The sequence below is a fragment of the Astatotilapia calliptera genome, chromosome 12 (assembly GCF_964374335.1).
Source record: "Astatotilapia calliptera chromosome 12, fAstCal68.1, whole genome shotgun sequence".
Classification (NCBI taxonomy): domain Eukaryota; kingdom Metazoa; phylum Chordata; class Actinopteri; order Cichliformes; family Cichlidae; genus Astatotilapia; species Astatotilapia calliptera.
The window spans coordinates 21,119,095-21,137,074 of NC_137433.1; the positions used below are offsets into that span (position 1 = coordinate 21,119,095).

Here is a 17,980-nt window from a genome sequence, read left to right on the forward strand (position 1 = left end):
ATGTGTGAATCACATGTTGAGTTGCAAGGAGAGGAAGTGTGGTGTGCAGGCCTTGTGTGAATGAGAAGAATGTCCTCTTTTGCCTTCAGGGAATCTCGTTCATGCATTTTTCTTCTTTTTTTTTTTTTGTGTATGTTTCAGTGTTGTGCTTTGTATCCATCGGGTGTGATTCACCCTTATTTTCTGCAGCCTTACTTGTTGCTATGCAACCAGTTGTTTTCTAGGCCTCAGACATTCCTCTCAAAGGATTCAAATGTCTGTAGTGTAGTTATGGACATGTTAGGTATTCAGCAGTGAGCACAGTCGCTTGCTGCTCGTGTAGGCGTGGTTTATACTGGTGCAGTTTCTTGTTCCTCAAATGCTGACTTTTTTTTTTTTTTTTTTTTGCTGAGGTGTGGACAAGTTGCCTTATCACTGTACACTCCTCTGCTGAGGTGTTAAGGTCTTATACCTGCCTGAATACACAGGGCCTAAAGGTTGGGTTATTTACTGATCAAAGGTGCTGGGGTTTACTGGCAATGTACAATTTGAATAATCTGTTGACCTACACCCAAACCCAAACTGAACCAGAGGCTTTATGTTGTTGCTGAGATATGGTATTGGGTAGTATTTAAAACTGCCACGTGAAATGAGTTGGGTTCCTGCAGTATGACAGCAGGAAAGGGCCAGAGCACTGCTAGTTAGCAGATATAATTTTTTTTTTTTTTTTTTAAAAGCATGCCTTGTCTACTGTAAAAACGGCAATAAAGTGCAGAGTTCTCTAACACCTCAAATGCACAATTTCTAATTCACTGCTGTCTCTCATGAGGCAAATGGTGTAAAATAAATGATCTGCTTAACCAGTATAAAAGTTGTCATTCATATATGCAGTACTGAGCCAGAAGGCTAGCCACAAACTATAGAAAGCAGGCAGTTTCAGGGACTCTAAGCAGAGTGGAATGAGGAAATCGGCTGTAAAAAATAATTTTTAGAAGTAGAGGGTGTAGGTGGAGAAAATGTCCAGTCTATTGATTTTTTTTTTTCCTTTCTTCTTCTTCTTCTTCTTCAAGCTTTCAAAGTTCACACTTGATTTAGCATTTGAATCAGTTGCAATAACCAATAAGCAGGCCATGGGATGATAAAGTGGTTAATGCTCTTGCTTCATGGCAGAAGTGCTCCCGGTAAAAACCTGCTGACCATCTGGGGGGTTTCTTTGTTGAGTCGGTATGTTCTCCGTGTGACTGAGGTTACTTCTGCTTCCTCCCACCATCCAAAGAGTTGAATAGTATGTTTTTGATTCTATGTTGGCTGTAGGTGTTAATGTGAGCATGAATGTGTGTTAGCCCTGTGATTAGACTGGTGTCCTGTCCACAGTGTGCCTTGCCTCTTGCAAAGTGACCCCCAGAGTATTCTGACCCTGAATTGTATACACAGTAGAAAGGATTGGTGGATGGATAGTTGTATTGAGTCTTAAGGAATCTCTATTCACTCTTGCAACCAATAACAGAAGATTTGCAAGTAGCTGCAGTTTAATGTGGAAAGTTGAAAATGGCTTTTAAAGGTGGATGTATGTAGATAGATGTAGTGGAGGAATGAAAGTAGTAACGTATTAAAAATGTTCACAGCTTTTGTTTTATGCCTCCAGGTGGGGGAAAAACCACAAAACAATACATTTTCACAATATGAGACTTTTAAGATGCACACAATAGGTGTACTGCTATACACAGGCAATCCCACTGGTGCTTGTTAATTTCCCATGCTCACAATTACTGATGCCCTGCTTCATGCCAGCTGCGTTCCTGAACTTGTGTATCATGTCATCATAACTTTCTGCAGACTTGAGGCAAGCCGCTTGTGCTCGCTCTGCAGACCCTGAAATTCCTAATTGTGTATATCAGACACAAACACCATTAACACCTCAAAGGGTGTTACATTTGACACCCTAGCAGCCCACTTGCTCTCATTAGTCATACTCATAACAGAGCTGCTTGAGGCTGAGGTGTGGAATGTGAAGAACGCCTGGCTCTCTGGTCGAACTGTCGGCCTCTTCTGCCATGCCTGGGTTTTCGGGAGTTTAGTTGAAGTGTTATTGGGACTACAAATATCACAGTAGATTTGAGCATAAAGTATGGATTTAACTTATCCTGTTAGTAGAAAAATGATGAGATATAAACATCAGTTTCTCTTTTGGAGTTTGGTATTCGTGCTTCTGGTTCCATCTGAGAACTATTTCTTACTGTAACATGTCATCTGTAGTTAAAACCTCCACACCACAACAATGGATGACATTGACGCGATGTGTATCTGCACCTATGGCTTTTTGTGTTTATGTTTGATTCTTGTGAAGGAGTCGCTCTCGTGATTCATCCAGTGACATCACTCCTTGGCCAATCAGTGGCCTGCAGTCTGACATTATATTTTCAGCTCGACTCAGCTTGCTTGAAAGCCCAGTTCTGTAGATACTAACACGCACCTGTTACCAGGTACTACCATATAATGGAAAACACTAAAAACTGAGTAGAGTGGAGTTGAGCAGAGTAGGTGCTATTTATTAAAATAAATAAATAAAAATAGGCAAAATTCTCTCATAGAGCATAGGGGGTCATATTATGCTCAAGTGTGTGTTGTACAAATTAAGCCCTACTTAACAAATCAGTATGGCCCAAACACAGAGGGGTGCTCGGTCTGTGTGTATCTGTTTCTTCATAAAACACACTAAGACGAGGATCAGACGAGACTCGTAGGCTGTAAAACGGTTAGCACAGGCGGGAGGCGAAAGGGCAACGGAGACTAAAGGGGCTGACATGTTTATGGATTGATCCTTTTTGCTTAGCAGAACACAGGAGTCATAATATGCAACGAACATTGTAGTAAAGTTATTATCAGGATGTTGTAAGAAAAATCCTTTAAAATTGCTCAATTGATTCAAAATGCTGCAGCAAGAATACTGACAGGGACTATACTGGCTTCTCTTCATTGGCTTCCTGTTAAATCCAGAATGAAATTTAAAATCGTTCTCATCACATACAAGGTCTTGAATAATCAGACCAACATTTATTATTAACTTCAGAAGCGTAGGACAAGGAAACCAGAAGGTCTGACACAGTTTGTTAATTTTTTAGCTCTACATATTTGTTTTTGGACTCTACTCTAGTAGCCTTGCATGATTCCCTGTGCAGATAATCTTTGTTTATCTCTTATTGGGCCTTGATGCAGCCGCTCAGCTCATTCTTTCACTGAAACAAGCCCTTATGGCTGTTCTTCCTGTAAGGCCACCTGCCTTTAAGTCTGCTTTCTTCCCATTGTCTACCCCTCACTAACAGAACATAAAGTAGCTTGATGTTGCTGTTCAAACTGCTACCAGAGCTATGCTAAAAAAGAGTTTAGAGCGTTGGCTCTAGAGTTGGCTCACAGGGATTACTTGCAAGTATCCTGTTGTTTAATTTTGGCTATGTTTAATATGAGATTACCATTTTAAAGAGAAGCATGATGGGAAATGTGTGCTACAATTACTAATTTACTGTGTATTGTTTTCCAACTTGACACTACAGACATATGGACAATGTCTTCATGCCCTCTTTGGAATGCTATAGTACTAGAATAAGTGGAAATGCAAATGGCTCTGAACTGTTGGGTTATCTTATCTGTGTGATCGGTTTGTTCTTTTCCAAACTTGTTTATGCAGTTTCTGTTGAAACACCTGGTCATCAGTCCATGTCCTTCCTGCTTTACATCCTGTTCCTATTGCCTTTGGGAAGTCTTGTCCATGAATACATTTAACTGCGAGCTAATATACATTCGCATGTGATGAAATTATGTGCCCAGAAACATCCTGGCTCAATTGAATGTAAGTTACTAAACAAAGAAAGGTGTATATTTTCATAATGTAATGGTAGTGTTACGTGATATAAGCTGGTCGCTCACAGAAACCTATTGACAGTAGTGTCAAAGTCAGCTTATTGTACACTAGGCTTCAGGGTGGATTTGAGGGTGTGTTCAGTAGGGCAAGGTTCTGGCACGATCTTGTGATTTTTTTCTTATTACATGTACACACACACAGAGATCATTGTCACATAAACCAGACTTTGATCACTAAACTTGGAGTGTGTGTCACAGCCCAGCTTTGTGTCAGGTGACAGCATTGGTACAAGCGTGGTATATTTCACGTAGCACAGGGACACTGCAGGTCTGGACTGGCCCAGAAGACACTTGCATCAATGTGGACCTCTTAAATGAGTCATGTTATTAAAAGTATGCAATAACAGCAAGGTTGAAGTGCCATCTCATTGCCTGTGTGAGTTTAAGGGTTCATAGTGGTTATAATTAGTTTATAAAAACAATCTGTTTGCTATGAATCAGAAGTAAAATGTTTATATTTAAAAGCTTTAAATACATTAATTGTTTGGCTATAAAGTCTGTCATGTACAATTTGCAGTCTACTTTAATGCCTCAGTGGTCCTGACTCTTGCAGCCAGCACTCACTGACTCATTACAGAATATACGGTTCTTGGATTTAGTAGCTCGTGTCAAGCCATTCAGAATAGCTGTGGGCAGTGAGGGACTCCTTGTATTATACGAGCCATGATGCTTTAAATAGGCCTGCAGCAGAGGGACTATTTCCACAGTGGGTGACATCATTTCTATGGCTCTGCAGTGGCACAAGGGAGTCAGCACAGACTAGGGTGTGTCACCCAAGCTTTAGAGCATAGGTCACCTCACCATGCAGAGAGATCACCTGGCTCTCTGGACTCATAGGGTTTAGAGGTGAAATCCATCTGCAGTATGACTTTAAGGATGTGCAAGTGCATACATTAGAAATTCATTTGTAACCTTATAGTCAGAATTGCGTGAGCAGATTATATAAAGAGCTTAGTAATGTTTGATCTGGGGCTACTATTTAAAAGTAAATCGCTGCACTGAATCTCTGGCATGTTTCTACTGTCTACTGACGTCACTACTAGAAACTTTCCTTAATTACTATGGGTGGTCCAGGAGGAGCTAAATCTAATCAGTTTGTTTTAGACACAAACTCAGATTGCAGTAAAACCCAAGTGTTTTTGTTTTTGTTTTGTTTTTTTGGCTATGGAGATGTTATAAATCAAGGCTGGCTTTAAGCAGTTTAATTTTATTTTTCATGCTTAAATTGTTTTATTGAGCCATGTAATGTGACTTGATATCTTAAATTTGATTTCAGTGATGCTGAACTAGTTTGTTTTTTGATTCTTCCATTAAAAGAAATCTCTGACTCCGCACAGTTAATCTTGTTCTTTGTATTTTCTCACCAAACTGTAATTAACCGTACACAAGGATGGTTAAGTGTTACCTTTAAATGCATTTGTTTTGGGGGGTTTCCCCACTCTGCAAATTTAAAAAATTGAAATTGTTTTATTGGGTCTGAAGTTTTTGTTTGTTTGTTTAAATTCATAATTGCTCTGGTAGGCTGCCTTCACTGCAAATGTACATATAACTCATTTCAGCCAGCATTAGTCATTAACTAATTAATTTATATACATACATACATACTAGGGGTGCAACGATATTCGTATCGATATTGAACCGTTCGATACAGTGCTTTCGGTTCGGTACGCATATGTATCGAACAATACAACATTTGTAATTTATTTTATCAACTTTCCTTCTGACGATGCTGTCTGTGTGGAGCGCTCAGTGAATCTGCGTTCGACTACTCCGCCTAGGGTCGACAGTGCAGCCTAGGCGGAGTAGTCGAACGCAGATTCACTGAGCGCTCCACACAGACAGCATAGTCAGAAGGAAGAGCGCAGGGCACCTCCCCCACTCTCATTCAGATCTGGCGTTTGGAATTATTTTGGTTTTCATGTGACGTATGACCCTGAAGGTAAGCGAGTCATGGACTAAAGTAAAACAGTATGTTGGATGTGCCATGCAATGCTCAATTACATTGGTGGGAACTAATGTGTTAGCGCAGTTAGCTCGTTAACGTGTTGGCCGTCTAGCCCCATGCACGGGGCGATCGGCGGTAGCTCGTTAACGGAGATTTGCCGTGTTGTGGCGTTAAGGTCATTTCAACGAGATTAACCTGAAAGCACTAGTGGGAACACAACGAATATGACTGCACATTTACACCGACATCATCCTAGTGCAAAGACAAAAACAACAAGCATGCTACTAACTTTAGCCGAGTCATTTAGACCGCTGTTAGCACATGATTCTCCTTATGCTGCTGAGAATATAGCCCAGAAGAAGCGGATAGTATAGCTTTTATTTTGGAAAGAGTCATTTCTCTGTAATAAACTCTCTTTTCCAAAGATGAGTGATTCCTCAATCAGATACAGGGCTCGCAAAATCGCTAGCCCAAAGAAAAGCTTACCACAAAACGGAGAAGTTATGACAAATGAGACCCCTAATACATACATACTAGGGGTGCAACGATACACAAAATTCACGGTTCGGTTCGATACTTTGGTGTCACGGTTCGATATTTTTTCGATACAAAAACAATGTTCATGCCTTTTTAATTTGTCATTTATTAAAATTATAAATATATATTTTAACTCAAAAGTACAGTTTTTAAATTTAACCCTAACCCTTGTGCGCGTTTTTTATTTTGACAGCGAATGCGCACCTGCGGACCACTTATGTGCAGCCCTGGTTATTTAGCTCGTCATATTGCAGCCACAGAAATTCTTTTGTCCATGAAACCATAAAGCTGCACTTTCTTTTTGCCTTATAGTCTCATTTGTCATAACTTCTCCGTTTTGTGGTAAGCTTTTCTTTGGCTGTCACTTCTTCACCCTGACCTGTCTTATTTGGCTCAGCAGAACTGAAATATATATCCTGCTGCTTTTACACACGCACTCACATAAGCTCAGCGATTCTCTGCGCGATCAGCCTCTCACATGTTTAAGCTGCGGGAGATTTCACTTGTCATGTTTGCATAGTAAGCTAACGATTAATAAGAGATGTCAGAGGAATTGGTGCACAAATTATCATCACTCACAGATCAGTGCTGTCGCTCTCTATACACAGTTCGCATGATTGCAAAGTGAAAGCAAAAAAACAAGCGCAAATTCAAACGCAATTTCAATATGTCACATATTGACAGTGGCTCACCGATGCCAATGACATAATTACCCAGCTACATTTCTGAAAGAATGCAAAAGCATTGACATATATTTTTCCTTCCTACAATAGCCCGACGGGCAGGGTAGCCCGTCTGAAAAAAATCGCTAGCCCGATTTTGCGAGCCCTGTATCTGATTGAGGAATCACTCATCTTTGGAAAAGAGAGTTTATTACAGAGAAATGTCTCTTTCCAAAATAAAAGCTATACTATCCGCTTCTTCTGGGCTATATTCTCAGCAGCATAAGGAGAATCATGTGCTAACAGCTGTCTAAATGACTCGGCTAAAGTTAGTAGCATGCTTGTTGTTTTTGTCTTTGCACTAGGATGATGTCGGCGTAAATGTGCAGTCATATTCGTTGTGTTCCCACTAGTGCTTTCAGGTTAATCTCGTTGAAATGACCTTAACGCCACAACACGGCAAATCTCCGTTAACGAGCTACCGCCGATCGCCCCGTGCATGGGGCTAGACGGCCAACACGTTAACGAGCTAACTGCGCTAACACATTAGTTCCCACCCATGTAATTGAGCATTGCATGGCACATCCAACATACTGTTTTACTTTAGTCCATGACTCGCTTACCTTCAGGGTCATACGTCACATGAAAACCAAAATAATTCTAAACGCCAGATCTGAATGAGAGTGGGGGAGGTGCCCTGCGCTCTTCCTTCTGACGATGCTGTCTGTGTGGAGCGCTCAGTGAATCTGCGTTCGACTACTCCGCCTAGGCTGCACTGTCGACCCTAGGCGGAGTAGTCGAACGCAGATTCACTGAGCGCTCCACACAGACAGCATCGTCAGAAGGAAAGTTGATAAAATAAATTACAAATGTTGTATTGTTCGATACATATGCGTACCGAACCGAAAGCACTGTATCGAACGGTTCAATATCGATACGAATATCGTTGCACCCCTAATACATACATACACACACACACACACACACACACACACACACACACACACACACACACACACACACACACACACACACACACACGCGCGCGCACACACACACACACACACACACACACACACACACACGCACAAGATAAATCCAAAGTACCTTTTAGATTGGAGTTTGTGTGATCTATGAGCTGCTTTTTGCAGGTAGGATTTAGGATCATCCTGTAATTGTCCTGTTTCAAAACACACTCGCTCCTCCAGCATGGATAATGTTCTCTAGACTGAGACTAATCTTATTACTCTGTTGTTTATCTGTGTTTTTACAGACGGGCCGCATTGATAAATCCTACCCCACAGTGTGTGGTCACACAGGCCCTGTGTTGGACATTGACTGGTGCCCCCACAATGACCAGGTCATTGCCAGCGGCTCAGAGGACTGCACCGTGATGGTAAGGCTCGCCTCACCCATCACACCCAAACTCAAACCTCCTCGGGTCAACAGGAGCATACATTCTTTAGATCATAAGAGGCAAGAGTCTACATGCTCTTATTGCGAAAGGCAAGGCTGCGGTTACTCATGAATGGTTGCAGGCCTCACCCTCTGGATTAGATTAAGCTCAAATATGTGTTGTAGGAATCAGAGCTGGGGAATGATTTAGCTATTTATTGAGCTGAGGTCACTGACTTTTTTCAGGCTGCTGTTTTACTTTTCTCCATATGTCCTTATTTGGTATATAATAGGCTGGGATAGGCTTTCAGCCTGTTTAGATGGCAGCCACTTCCTCACCTGAAAGGCCTGACTTCCTGTTAATCCCATGCTAAATCAAGGCAGTATTTATTTGGTTTGTTTTGCAGAAGTGTGAGCCATGAAGAGAGGAACTATTGCTGGTTCCTCTCTTCATATCATAGAACATGTGACGGTAAATTTCACAACCTAAATAGACTCTCAGTGATGTTTAGTTTAGATTTGGTAAGAGTGGGTTGGCTGGTGTACACAGCAGGCCTGTAAAGTAGGACTATAACGTAGGCAGGGCATAAAACGTTTATTGTAGATTAAGGAATAGATTTTGTTATCACAGAGTACACACTGGACATCAACGAAGCTAATTTAATGTTAAAATGTGCTGGAGTGGCCTTTATTTTCTTTTTAAAATGCTGCATTAGGCGTACCCATTCTATTCCTCTGAAAGGACAACCTTTACAGGATGCCTGTGCCAGGCACCGAGCACTAAAGAATGTAAGGAAAAAATTTAACCTCAAATTCTTTTCATGCAGCAGTGTTATGACAAAGATCAGATGAATCAACGTAATCATGTTATAAATAGTGTTAGTGAATAGTAACCAATCAGTACTTGACATCCTGAAGTCTAAAATAGCTGGTTTTGAGGTGGGGTAATAATGTTGCATTTTTCTGCACATCTCTTAAAATTTGAGTTGGGTTTGGCACTGCTGAAGGTCCCGGCTTTCAACCCATCTGGTTTTGAACATGTGAAGTTTCCATGTTCTTCCTGGGTTTGTGTGGGTTTCCTTTGGTCGGTGTTATTTCTCCTGACACCAAAAACATGTTGGCTTAATTCTCTCGTCATTGTTCCCTAAACCATGGCAATGGGTTACATCTGGAGTTAGTTCCCTATGCTCTACAGTGGCTAGCCACTGCTCCTGATAACTCCAGGTGTTGTGCCAAAAAGTGATCGTCTGCCAGAAAGTGATTGCCACCTGCAGGAGTGTGCGCAGCTACTTAAAGCTGTAGCGCCCAGATTACTTACATAGACAGCTACTTCCATGCAACTGATATAAGGTGCGGTAAGCTGAAGACAGCTTCAACCGTCTGTTTGTTGAACAATAGTAATGCGACTGCACCGCATTTTCTTGTTAGTAACGGTAACGGCGTTGTAACAATAGAAATAGTAATTAGTTGGATTACTTGATACTGAAGAAAAGTATATTTTGCTAAGTCTAACTGTGTGTATCAGTCAGTAAGGAACATGCTGTGAATTCTTAGTGATTGCTGCCCCCCTCTGGTTCCTTTTTGTAATTACAGTTTAGATCCAGTAATCATTTTAATTGCTAGACTGTGTTCAGCATAATCATCATGAAATCCTTTAGAATATATATATTTTTTTCATACTTCAGAGAATTTTTACTGTCTGCTCTCAGTTTCTGACTTCCTGGTCTCTTTACAGGTGTGGCAGATTCCGGAGAATGGCCTAGTCACTTCCATGTCTGAGCCAGTGGTGATATTGGAGGGCCACTCCAAGCGTGTGGGCATCATCACATGGCATCCAACAGCACGAAACATCCTCCTTAGTGCAGGTATGAGCTCTGGCAGTGTTTCCAAATCTATAAAACAATGCTGCCTTCAAAACTTGATGATCAGATTGAACACAAACCTCACCATTACCTTTATCTGTCACCAGGTTGTGATAACCAGATAATCATCTGGAATGTGGGCACCGGCGAGGCCATGATCAACCTGGAGGACATGCATCCTGATGTCATTTACAATGTGTGCTGGAACCGCAATGGAAGCCTTATCTGCACTTCCTGCAAGGACAAGTCCATCCGGGTTATTGACCCCCGCAAGCAGGAGATTGTTGGAGTAAGTAGTTTGCAAATAAATTGTCATATTTTCTGTTTTTATATTGAACTGTATCTGAAGTATTTAAAAGGTAAATATGAATTCAGGTGCAGGGATTTTTGATTTGGAAGTAGAGAGACTAGTAAGCCCCGGTATGGTAACATTGTTCCCTTAAAATTGTTGTTAGCTGTGAGTCTGAATTATGAATTACCAGTTTTAGTTTGGATTCAGACCAAGGACTGTCATGGGAAACAGTAATTTGCTACCAAGGTGTTGTAAAAATTTACACAATGTGCCTTGGCTGCTGTAAGCACCTGAGAAAATAGGGCAGTAACAGCACCTAAAGTTTAATAACAAGTACAGATGCATTCAAATTTTGCTGTGAATGTCGGAGCGGAAAAAAGACAGAGTGCAGCCAGAATTGCATTTGAGTTAGTTTATCAGGTTAATGATATAACATAGACCTCCAAAAACCAGAATGCAAGAAGTGTCGGAAAGTGGTTTGTTTTTTGTTTTGGTTTGTTTTTGTTAAATAAGAGGTTATGTTTAAATGCGTTAACTTGATTGATAGTGTTGTAGAATTGAAGTGGTATTTGCTTGTATCATCATCAGCCTCTTAGATTTCTGGTATTGTGACATCCCTGTTGATGCTGGGTCAGGCTTCCCTTTGATCTCACAGCAGTTTCAGTTCTTTGTGGTGTGGATTGGGCAAGATGCTGAAATCCTCCCTTTGAGATTGTGCTCCAGTGTTGACATGATTGCATTACGTTATTCTGACAGCTTCTGATTTAATGCCTTGATTCTTCTGTTCCGTACATTCCAAACATGCTCTGTTGGAATCATACGAAATCTTTCCTTGTCCCTAAAAGCCAAGGATTCATCCTGGGATTTGTAGATTCATGGAGTTTATAACCAAAGCCTGAGCCTTCCTTGGCAGAACTAAAGCTGAGAAACATCACACCAAACCATGTTTTTCCCAATCTTCAGCTGCTCACATCGAATCAGTGCAGAACTGTGCTTAGTGGAGTTTTGTTTAAGCTGTTCTGATGAAACTTTGGAGGCTGTTGTGGTGAAAATCCCATCAGTATCAGAAATGCTGAATATTTCTGATGCATTCATGCCACATTTAAAATCACCCATACCAGAATTTTCCTTTCATAAAACATCAAAAATCTTCATTCAGACTTGTGTTCTGCGTATTATTTCACTTCTGCCTGATGGTTGTCTGATTAAATGATCACACCAGTAAGCAGGTTTATGAGTGTTCCTACCTCTGACCTCAGCAGAAACAAACATGATGAACTGCAGATAAGGCAGTAACACGGACTCGCAGGGCTAACCATTAACCTCTATTTCACAGGAGAAAGAGAAAGCCCACGAGGGCGCTCGCCCCATGAGGGCCATTTTCCTTAGTGATGGAAACATCCTCACTACTGGCTTCAGTCGCATGAGTGAGAGGCAGCTGGCTCTCTGGAATACGGTAAGCTGCTTCACAATAACTAATGATGAAATGCAGAGTGGTGTATGAACACAATGTGAGTGGGTGAAGAAGAAATGCTCAGTGCATCATGGGAATCCCCCATTCGCATGATTAAAGGAGGGTTCAGGGTCGCCCGATCACTATAAGGTTTGTTACTGATCATTGCTGTTGTAATGATAAACTTGTGTGAGTTATAAGGGCTTCAGAGTTGATTAAAGATCTATTTCCACACCTGTAGCACTTCAGTTTGCCTCATTATGGACTTGGTATGTAAAGCTGTGTTTTAATGTTTTTGAACAGTATTGCCTCAAATTAATCTTTCTTCTGTTTTTGTTTTAAGCAAAACTTGGAGGAGCCAATGACTGTCAATGAGATGGACACCAGTAATGGAGTGCTTCTGCCCTTCTATGACCCAGACACCAATGTCGTTTACCTCTGTGGAAAGGTGCGTTTCCTTCTAAGCACCCAATAATCAAATCAAGCATTGTTCTAACACAAAGCTTAATGTCTCAATTTAAATGTGCACACATTAGAAATAAAACACTTGTTTATATCCTGATAGGGAGACAGCAGCATCCGTTACTTTGAAATCACAGACGAGGCTCCCTATGTTCACTTTCTGAACACCTTTGCCAGCAAGGAGCCCCAGAGGGGTATGGGCTACATGCCAAAGAGGGGCCTCGATGTCAATAAGTGTGAAATTGCAAGGTAACCCAAGACTGGTCCTAAATCATCATCTCTGAAACCAGAAATCGTTTTGATTTTATTCCATCATCTCTAATGTGGAGTTCATTGATTGACCACTAGGAGGCAAACTGTAACCGTTATGCAACAATCCACAGGAAACTGCTGTTTTTATTGTGTAATGATGTATTGAACTGTGAGTAACACCAGGCTTTTTATGTTGCAGGTTCTATAAACTGCATGAAAGAAAGTGTGAGCCTATTGTGATGACTGTGCCTAGAAAGGTGAGTACTCGCCCTAACATGCTACTTTGCAGCAGCTTTTAGACCTCTAATCTACTCTTTAAATCACAAGCACCACATTCACAAGTTCTCTTTTCCTCACAACTTATTGCTCTATTCTCTCCCGTCAGTCGGACCTGTTCCAGGACGACTTGTACCCAGACACAGCTGGTCCAGATCCTGCTTTGGAGGCTGAGGAGTGGTTTGATGGTAAGAATGGAGACCCCATTCTCATCTCTCTGAAGAATGGCTACGTCCCGGGCAAGAACCGTGAATTCAAAGTGGTCAAAAAGAACATGTTGGACAACAAGGTCACCAAGAACTCAGAGAAGTCGAGCTCTTCCAACAAGTCCTCCCACCCAGCTCCATCAATTGTGAGTGTTTGCTTTCATCAGTGTGTCCAGTTAAAACCGGTTTAACAGTACGTTGTCACTCAGTCTCAGACGTGTAGTGTTGAGGAGTAAGGTCGTTTTTTTTAACAGTTATTTATTTTGCATGATTAGATTAAACAGTAGATTGAGATGCCTTATTTCACAGTCTTACACTGTATATGTTGAGGTCCCTGCATGTAGGTCATGCTATGCCACTGTCTCATCTCCTTGCAGGTGGCTGTCTGGGGCTCCTAGCGTTACATTTTCTTTTTTTTTTATTAGTCATGGCAGATTGCTGCCAAACTTAGATGAGGTGGTTTGTAAATGTTACTCGTCCCACTCTGGCGCATAGAGGGAGAGGTCTTCTGCTGCTCTGGGCCCCTGCTCCTGGGCGTCCAGCAGCACCTCACCCACAACACAGCCTTGGTCCCAGCCCATGTGTCTCTGTGAAGGTCTGCTCTGTAATCATAGCCCACTGGGCTCCAGTGGTGTTGAAAGATGTTAACCCTCAGACTGCCAGATCCTACCACACTTGATTTAAAACAAAACTTGGGATGTTGTCCCAAAGGGCCTTACATGTAGCACAGATTAGAGAGTAGTCTGCTTTAAGGTCATTCTTGCTAGGGGAAATGAAGCTTTTGTCTTAAGGACACTTGACTTAAAGCTGTCAGATTATGACAAAAAAAAGAGAAAGAAAATTAATAACCAGCAATTTTGGTCAGTGTAGATCAAGATGAACATTTTAACTTGAGCAGTAAATAATGGATTCATCAAACTTTAATAATGAAGAAACTTGTCTCTTTAAGTAAATTGATTGATCTTAAGGTAAAAGTTGAATTTAAATAAACTAAACCTGCCACAATCTGTTAGGGAGTGGATTTAACTAGACTCTCACTCCTTGTGAATCCATCTTTCTATGATCTACCCTATTCATCGGTGCAGTCATTAAGTTCAGTGTGTGCAAAACCAGCTTAAAATTCCTAGAAGTTTCTTTGACCCACGGATTTCAAGGCGTACTACTAAGGGACCCACCTTAGGTTTACCTCATTTTAAAAGTGACTGTAGCTGTATTTTCATAAAGATGGTTAAAAGCCCATTAAGTCTCACTTTTGTTTCTCGTATCTCTCACAGAAATCTGAAGCCAAGCTGGAGGAGATCTTGAAAGAAATCAAGTCCCTCAAGGACATGATCAGCAGTCAAGAAAAGCGACTCGTCCAACTTGAAGAGCAGATGTCCAAACTTGCCATTTAAGGACCCTTTTGCCCAACCCGCTACAATTCAGGACGCTCCACTGGCTGGGGGTGGGGGTGGGCGGGAACACTCACTGCCTATCTCAATGACAGTGTTTCGTCTGCCTAGCAAAGATCCCTAGCAACATTCCAGATGAACTTTTTCTTAGCCAGCTCCCAACCCTCAGTTTAAAACAGGTGGAATAAGAAGAACATGTGGCAGATTTAGTAGAAAATACTTTCTTTTTGGTGGCAAAGGACTTTTCCTTTTATTCTGTGGCAGTCTTTTTTTTTTTTTAAATTGTGTCTACTTGTATAAAAAGATCTTACATAATTCTTTGCATTTTAGAATAATGATCAAGAAAACCATGTCAACAGCCCCCCACCCCCAATTTATCATTGTATAGCATCATGTTTTATAAGTAGGCCTCAGTGTTTGGTGTTTGCCCTTCTCCAAAATTAAGACATTGCCAAATCTGGACTTTTGTTTACACTTCCTTAGCAGTATTTTTTTAAAGTACAGAAACAAAATCAGTGCTGCACTATGAAATTAAAATAATTTAATTGGATGGTTCTGAAAGAGAGACTGACAGATTAAATTTGTAGTTAAAATACATTGCAGGTTGCCACAGCGGACACCAAACACTCAGACACAACCTTAAGTGACTAATTCTTGCTGTCTCTGTTGAAGCTGCAGAAATCCACACTTCGCCTCTGCTGTTTCCTTTCATTCCTGTCGCTTTTCCATCATTCTGACTGTGGACGTAATAGTCCAAGTAAACATGCATTCCTTTCTACCTTGCTTTACCAACATGCACTCTGCACTTATTCAAGAAAGTGACACATTCCACAATTCCTATTGGCTGTTCTTGGTATGAGGGGGGGGAAACACACTCACTGCGGTGACTCGGTCGCACTGCTTAGTTGTTGGGATTCTTTATGTGGTGCTCATGGAAAGACGAGCTTTTGCATTTTCATTCTTTCTGCGAGGAAAAACTCCAACCCGATTGTTTGGTTATCCATGTGCTTGCTCAGCACATCACTGTAGTCAAGTGCAGTGGGCTCATTTTTTTTTGTCACTGCTCTTTTGTTTGCTTTGCCATCTGATGTCTGCGTTTTCTGTACAAGCACAAAAGAAAGTTTTCTAAAATGACATCAAATAATCCCGCAGCTACTTGACTGCTTTTAAACATGTGATGTTAAAGCTGGCTAGACCTCAAAGGCCTAATCTGGGTCCTCATGTCTCTGGCCTTTTAGGTACCAGCCACTGTAGACTTTCCACTACAGAGTTTTCCTTTTAATTTAGAAGAAGTAAGTAGTTGGGTTATTGCTTCAATGTTCAATTAAATCCTGTTTCTTGTTCCAGCTGTTTCTACATCCCTCTTAGCACTTCCACATCTTGGCTATTTCTCAGATGCTCCAATTTAGTGCAGTCAAATTTGAAAATGGATCATATTTTTCAACCTGAGTTGTTGTTGTTTTTTTTGTTGTTTTTTTTAAAGATTGTTTCCCTGTGGGAAGCTGAGACGGGTAATGGTTCAATCTGTTGTTTGCCTTTAATAAATGTTACCACTGTAAAGACCTGAAAGTGCCATAGAGGTGACCCTGGAAGTGTTTTATTATTTTTGGTTTCTTTGTAGGTCGACTGTTCTGTGAGTAGTTTTGTGGAATAAATGGAGGCGAGGTGCCTGGAGTTTAAACCCACTTTGAGGTGCTATACTCAGTACAAAATTCAAAGGACTCAGTTTCTTACGTATTGTGTGACATCATGAAGTCCTGCCAGTCCATAATAAAGTTCACCAGGCAGCATTACTTTGTCAGGGTTTGTCAAACACATTGTGCCCCTGACGCTGTGACACTTTCCTCTGGGGTACAAGCTTAAAATGTAAAATGATGTAAAACCAGGAATCTGTTAGCTGAGTCGTCAATAATCTGAGAATATTAGTGACAGGAAATGTAGAGTGTGATGCATGTTTGGCTGACACTGGTCATACTGCCATATCTTTTATATGAGACTGCCACTCTCTGGGTTAGCACTGTTGGCACAAGAGCGGAGTTTTGAGGAGTAGTAGCTTATAGAGATCCAAAGGGACACTGTAGGTGGAAAAATAAAAAATGTGTTGAAAGATAGATGTATGTTTGTAATTGAGGTCTAGAAAATGAGTGAGAACTGTGTAAATAACGTGACCATATCTATTTTTTTCCTCCCCATTTCTTTTGTTTTGTGGATGTGCTGAAGAGGGTATTTGTGTGGGAGGTGGATTTTTAAACATTCCCCCTGTTTGTTCCTTGCACCTTGCCATCATGAGAAAAGCAGAACCTCCGTTACGTCGGAGGTTATCAAGAAAGAAAATCTGATGAAAAATGAACCAGGATGAAAGCCTCGTGTGGAGGTCTGCTCAGCATTTTTGTTCATTATTCTTGCTTCAAATATCAAACCATTGATTATAAGAAAAATTAATAAAGAATTTTTAAAATGAGTTCACTGTTCAGTTGTTAATTAACAAATACACCAATTAATGATCAATATGACACTCACTGGACACTTTATTAGGTACTACTGTATGACACACACACAGAGTCAACATGCATTCCCAAAAGTCTTGAGTTATTTCTCATTTCTTTGTGTGGCTTGAAAATAGTAGCAGTGGGGGTTTTTTTGGGTTTTTTTTTTTTATCATTTGAATAAAGTAAAAGTCAATTCTGAGTTCATACAGTTCTAACAAGCTTGAAACTCAATACTTGGTATGAGCCATCCTTAAGATGGACCAACTGAAGGGAAAAATCTTCTCTCACGTCTTGTCAGGTCTTTGCTAGATTTTTTTTTTCTTCTGTTTCTTAATCACATAGATGTGTGCAGGTTTTGGCCAACAGTTCTCTGGGAATCCCCTTGTTGGTGCAAACATGCTAGTTTGTGCCTGTCACACTTTAATCTTTACCATTTTCTACAGATTCAACTTAACAAATAGTTACTACCAGCCTCTTATAACACCTACTTTATTCCAAAGTGGCTAAATATAGAACTTGGTTCTTTGTTTGTTATGTGCAGACACAACACTGGTGCCTTTTTTTAATGCATGGATGATTCATGGGTCAGGGTTAAGTGGCTTAAAAAAAGAAAAACATTCCTGTGAAAATGGACGGGTACAAGAACTGGACTGAAAATGAATGAAAAAGCAGCCAATGTCCAAAGAAAACTGAAAGATTTCCAGAAAATGGCCTTCAGAAAGTATTTTTTCAGACCACTATAAGAAAGGTTTGGCTCCCTGGAAAGAAAAAAAAACTATAATTGACACTTTTACGCAGTACTGTGTAACAAGACGAGAAACACGAGCACCCTTAAATAAATGCCCTGCAAGTTAAACAGTT

At 40.8% G+C, this 17,980-nt stretch overlaps 1 protein-coding gene across 2 annotated transcripts in view; it reads left to right on the forward strand.

Annotated features, from left to right (window-relative positions):
• The window catches only part of LOC113033280 (coronin-1C-A), a 39,625-nt gene extending 23,310 nt beyond the window's left edge, over nt 1–16,315 (forward strand). For both annotated transcript variants that reach the window (XM_026186931.2, XM_026186933.2), the window contains 9 exons: nt 8,315–8,437; nt 10,172–10,301; nt 10,406–10,587; nt 11,927–12,046; nt 12,387–12,491; nt 12,609–12,754; nt 12,957–13,014; nt 13,143–13,385; nt 14,514–16,315. In XM_026186931.2, the coding sequence (XP_026042716.1) occupies nt 8,315–8,437; nt 10,172–10,301; nt 10,406–10,587; nt 11,927–12,046; nt 12,387–12,491; nt 12,609–12,754; nt 12,957–13,014; nt 13,143–13,385; nt 14,514–14,633 (1,227 nt within the window). In that variant the 3' untranslated portion in view covers nt 14,634–16,315. The remainder of the gene's footprint in view (nt 1–8,314; nt 8,438–10,171; nt 10,302–10,405; nt 10,588–11,926; nt 12,047–12,386; nt 12,492–12,608; nt 12,755–12,956; nt 13,015–13,142; nt 13,386–14,513) is intronic.
• The last annotated feature ends 1,665 nt before the right edge of the window (nt 16,316–17,980 follow it).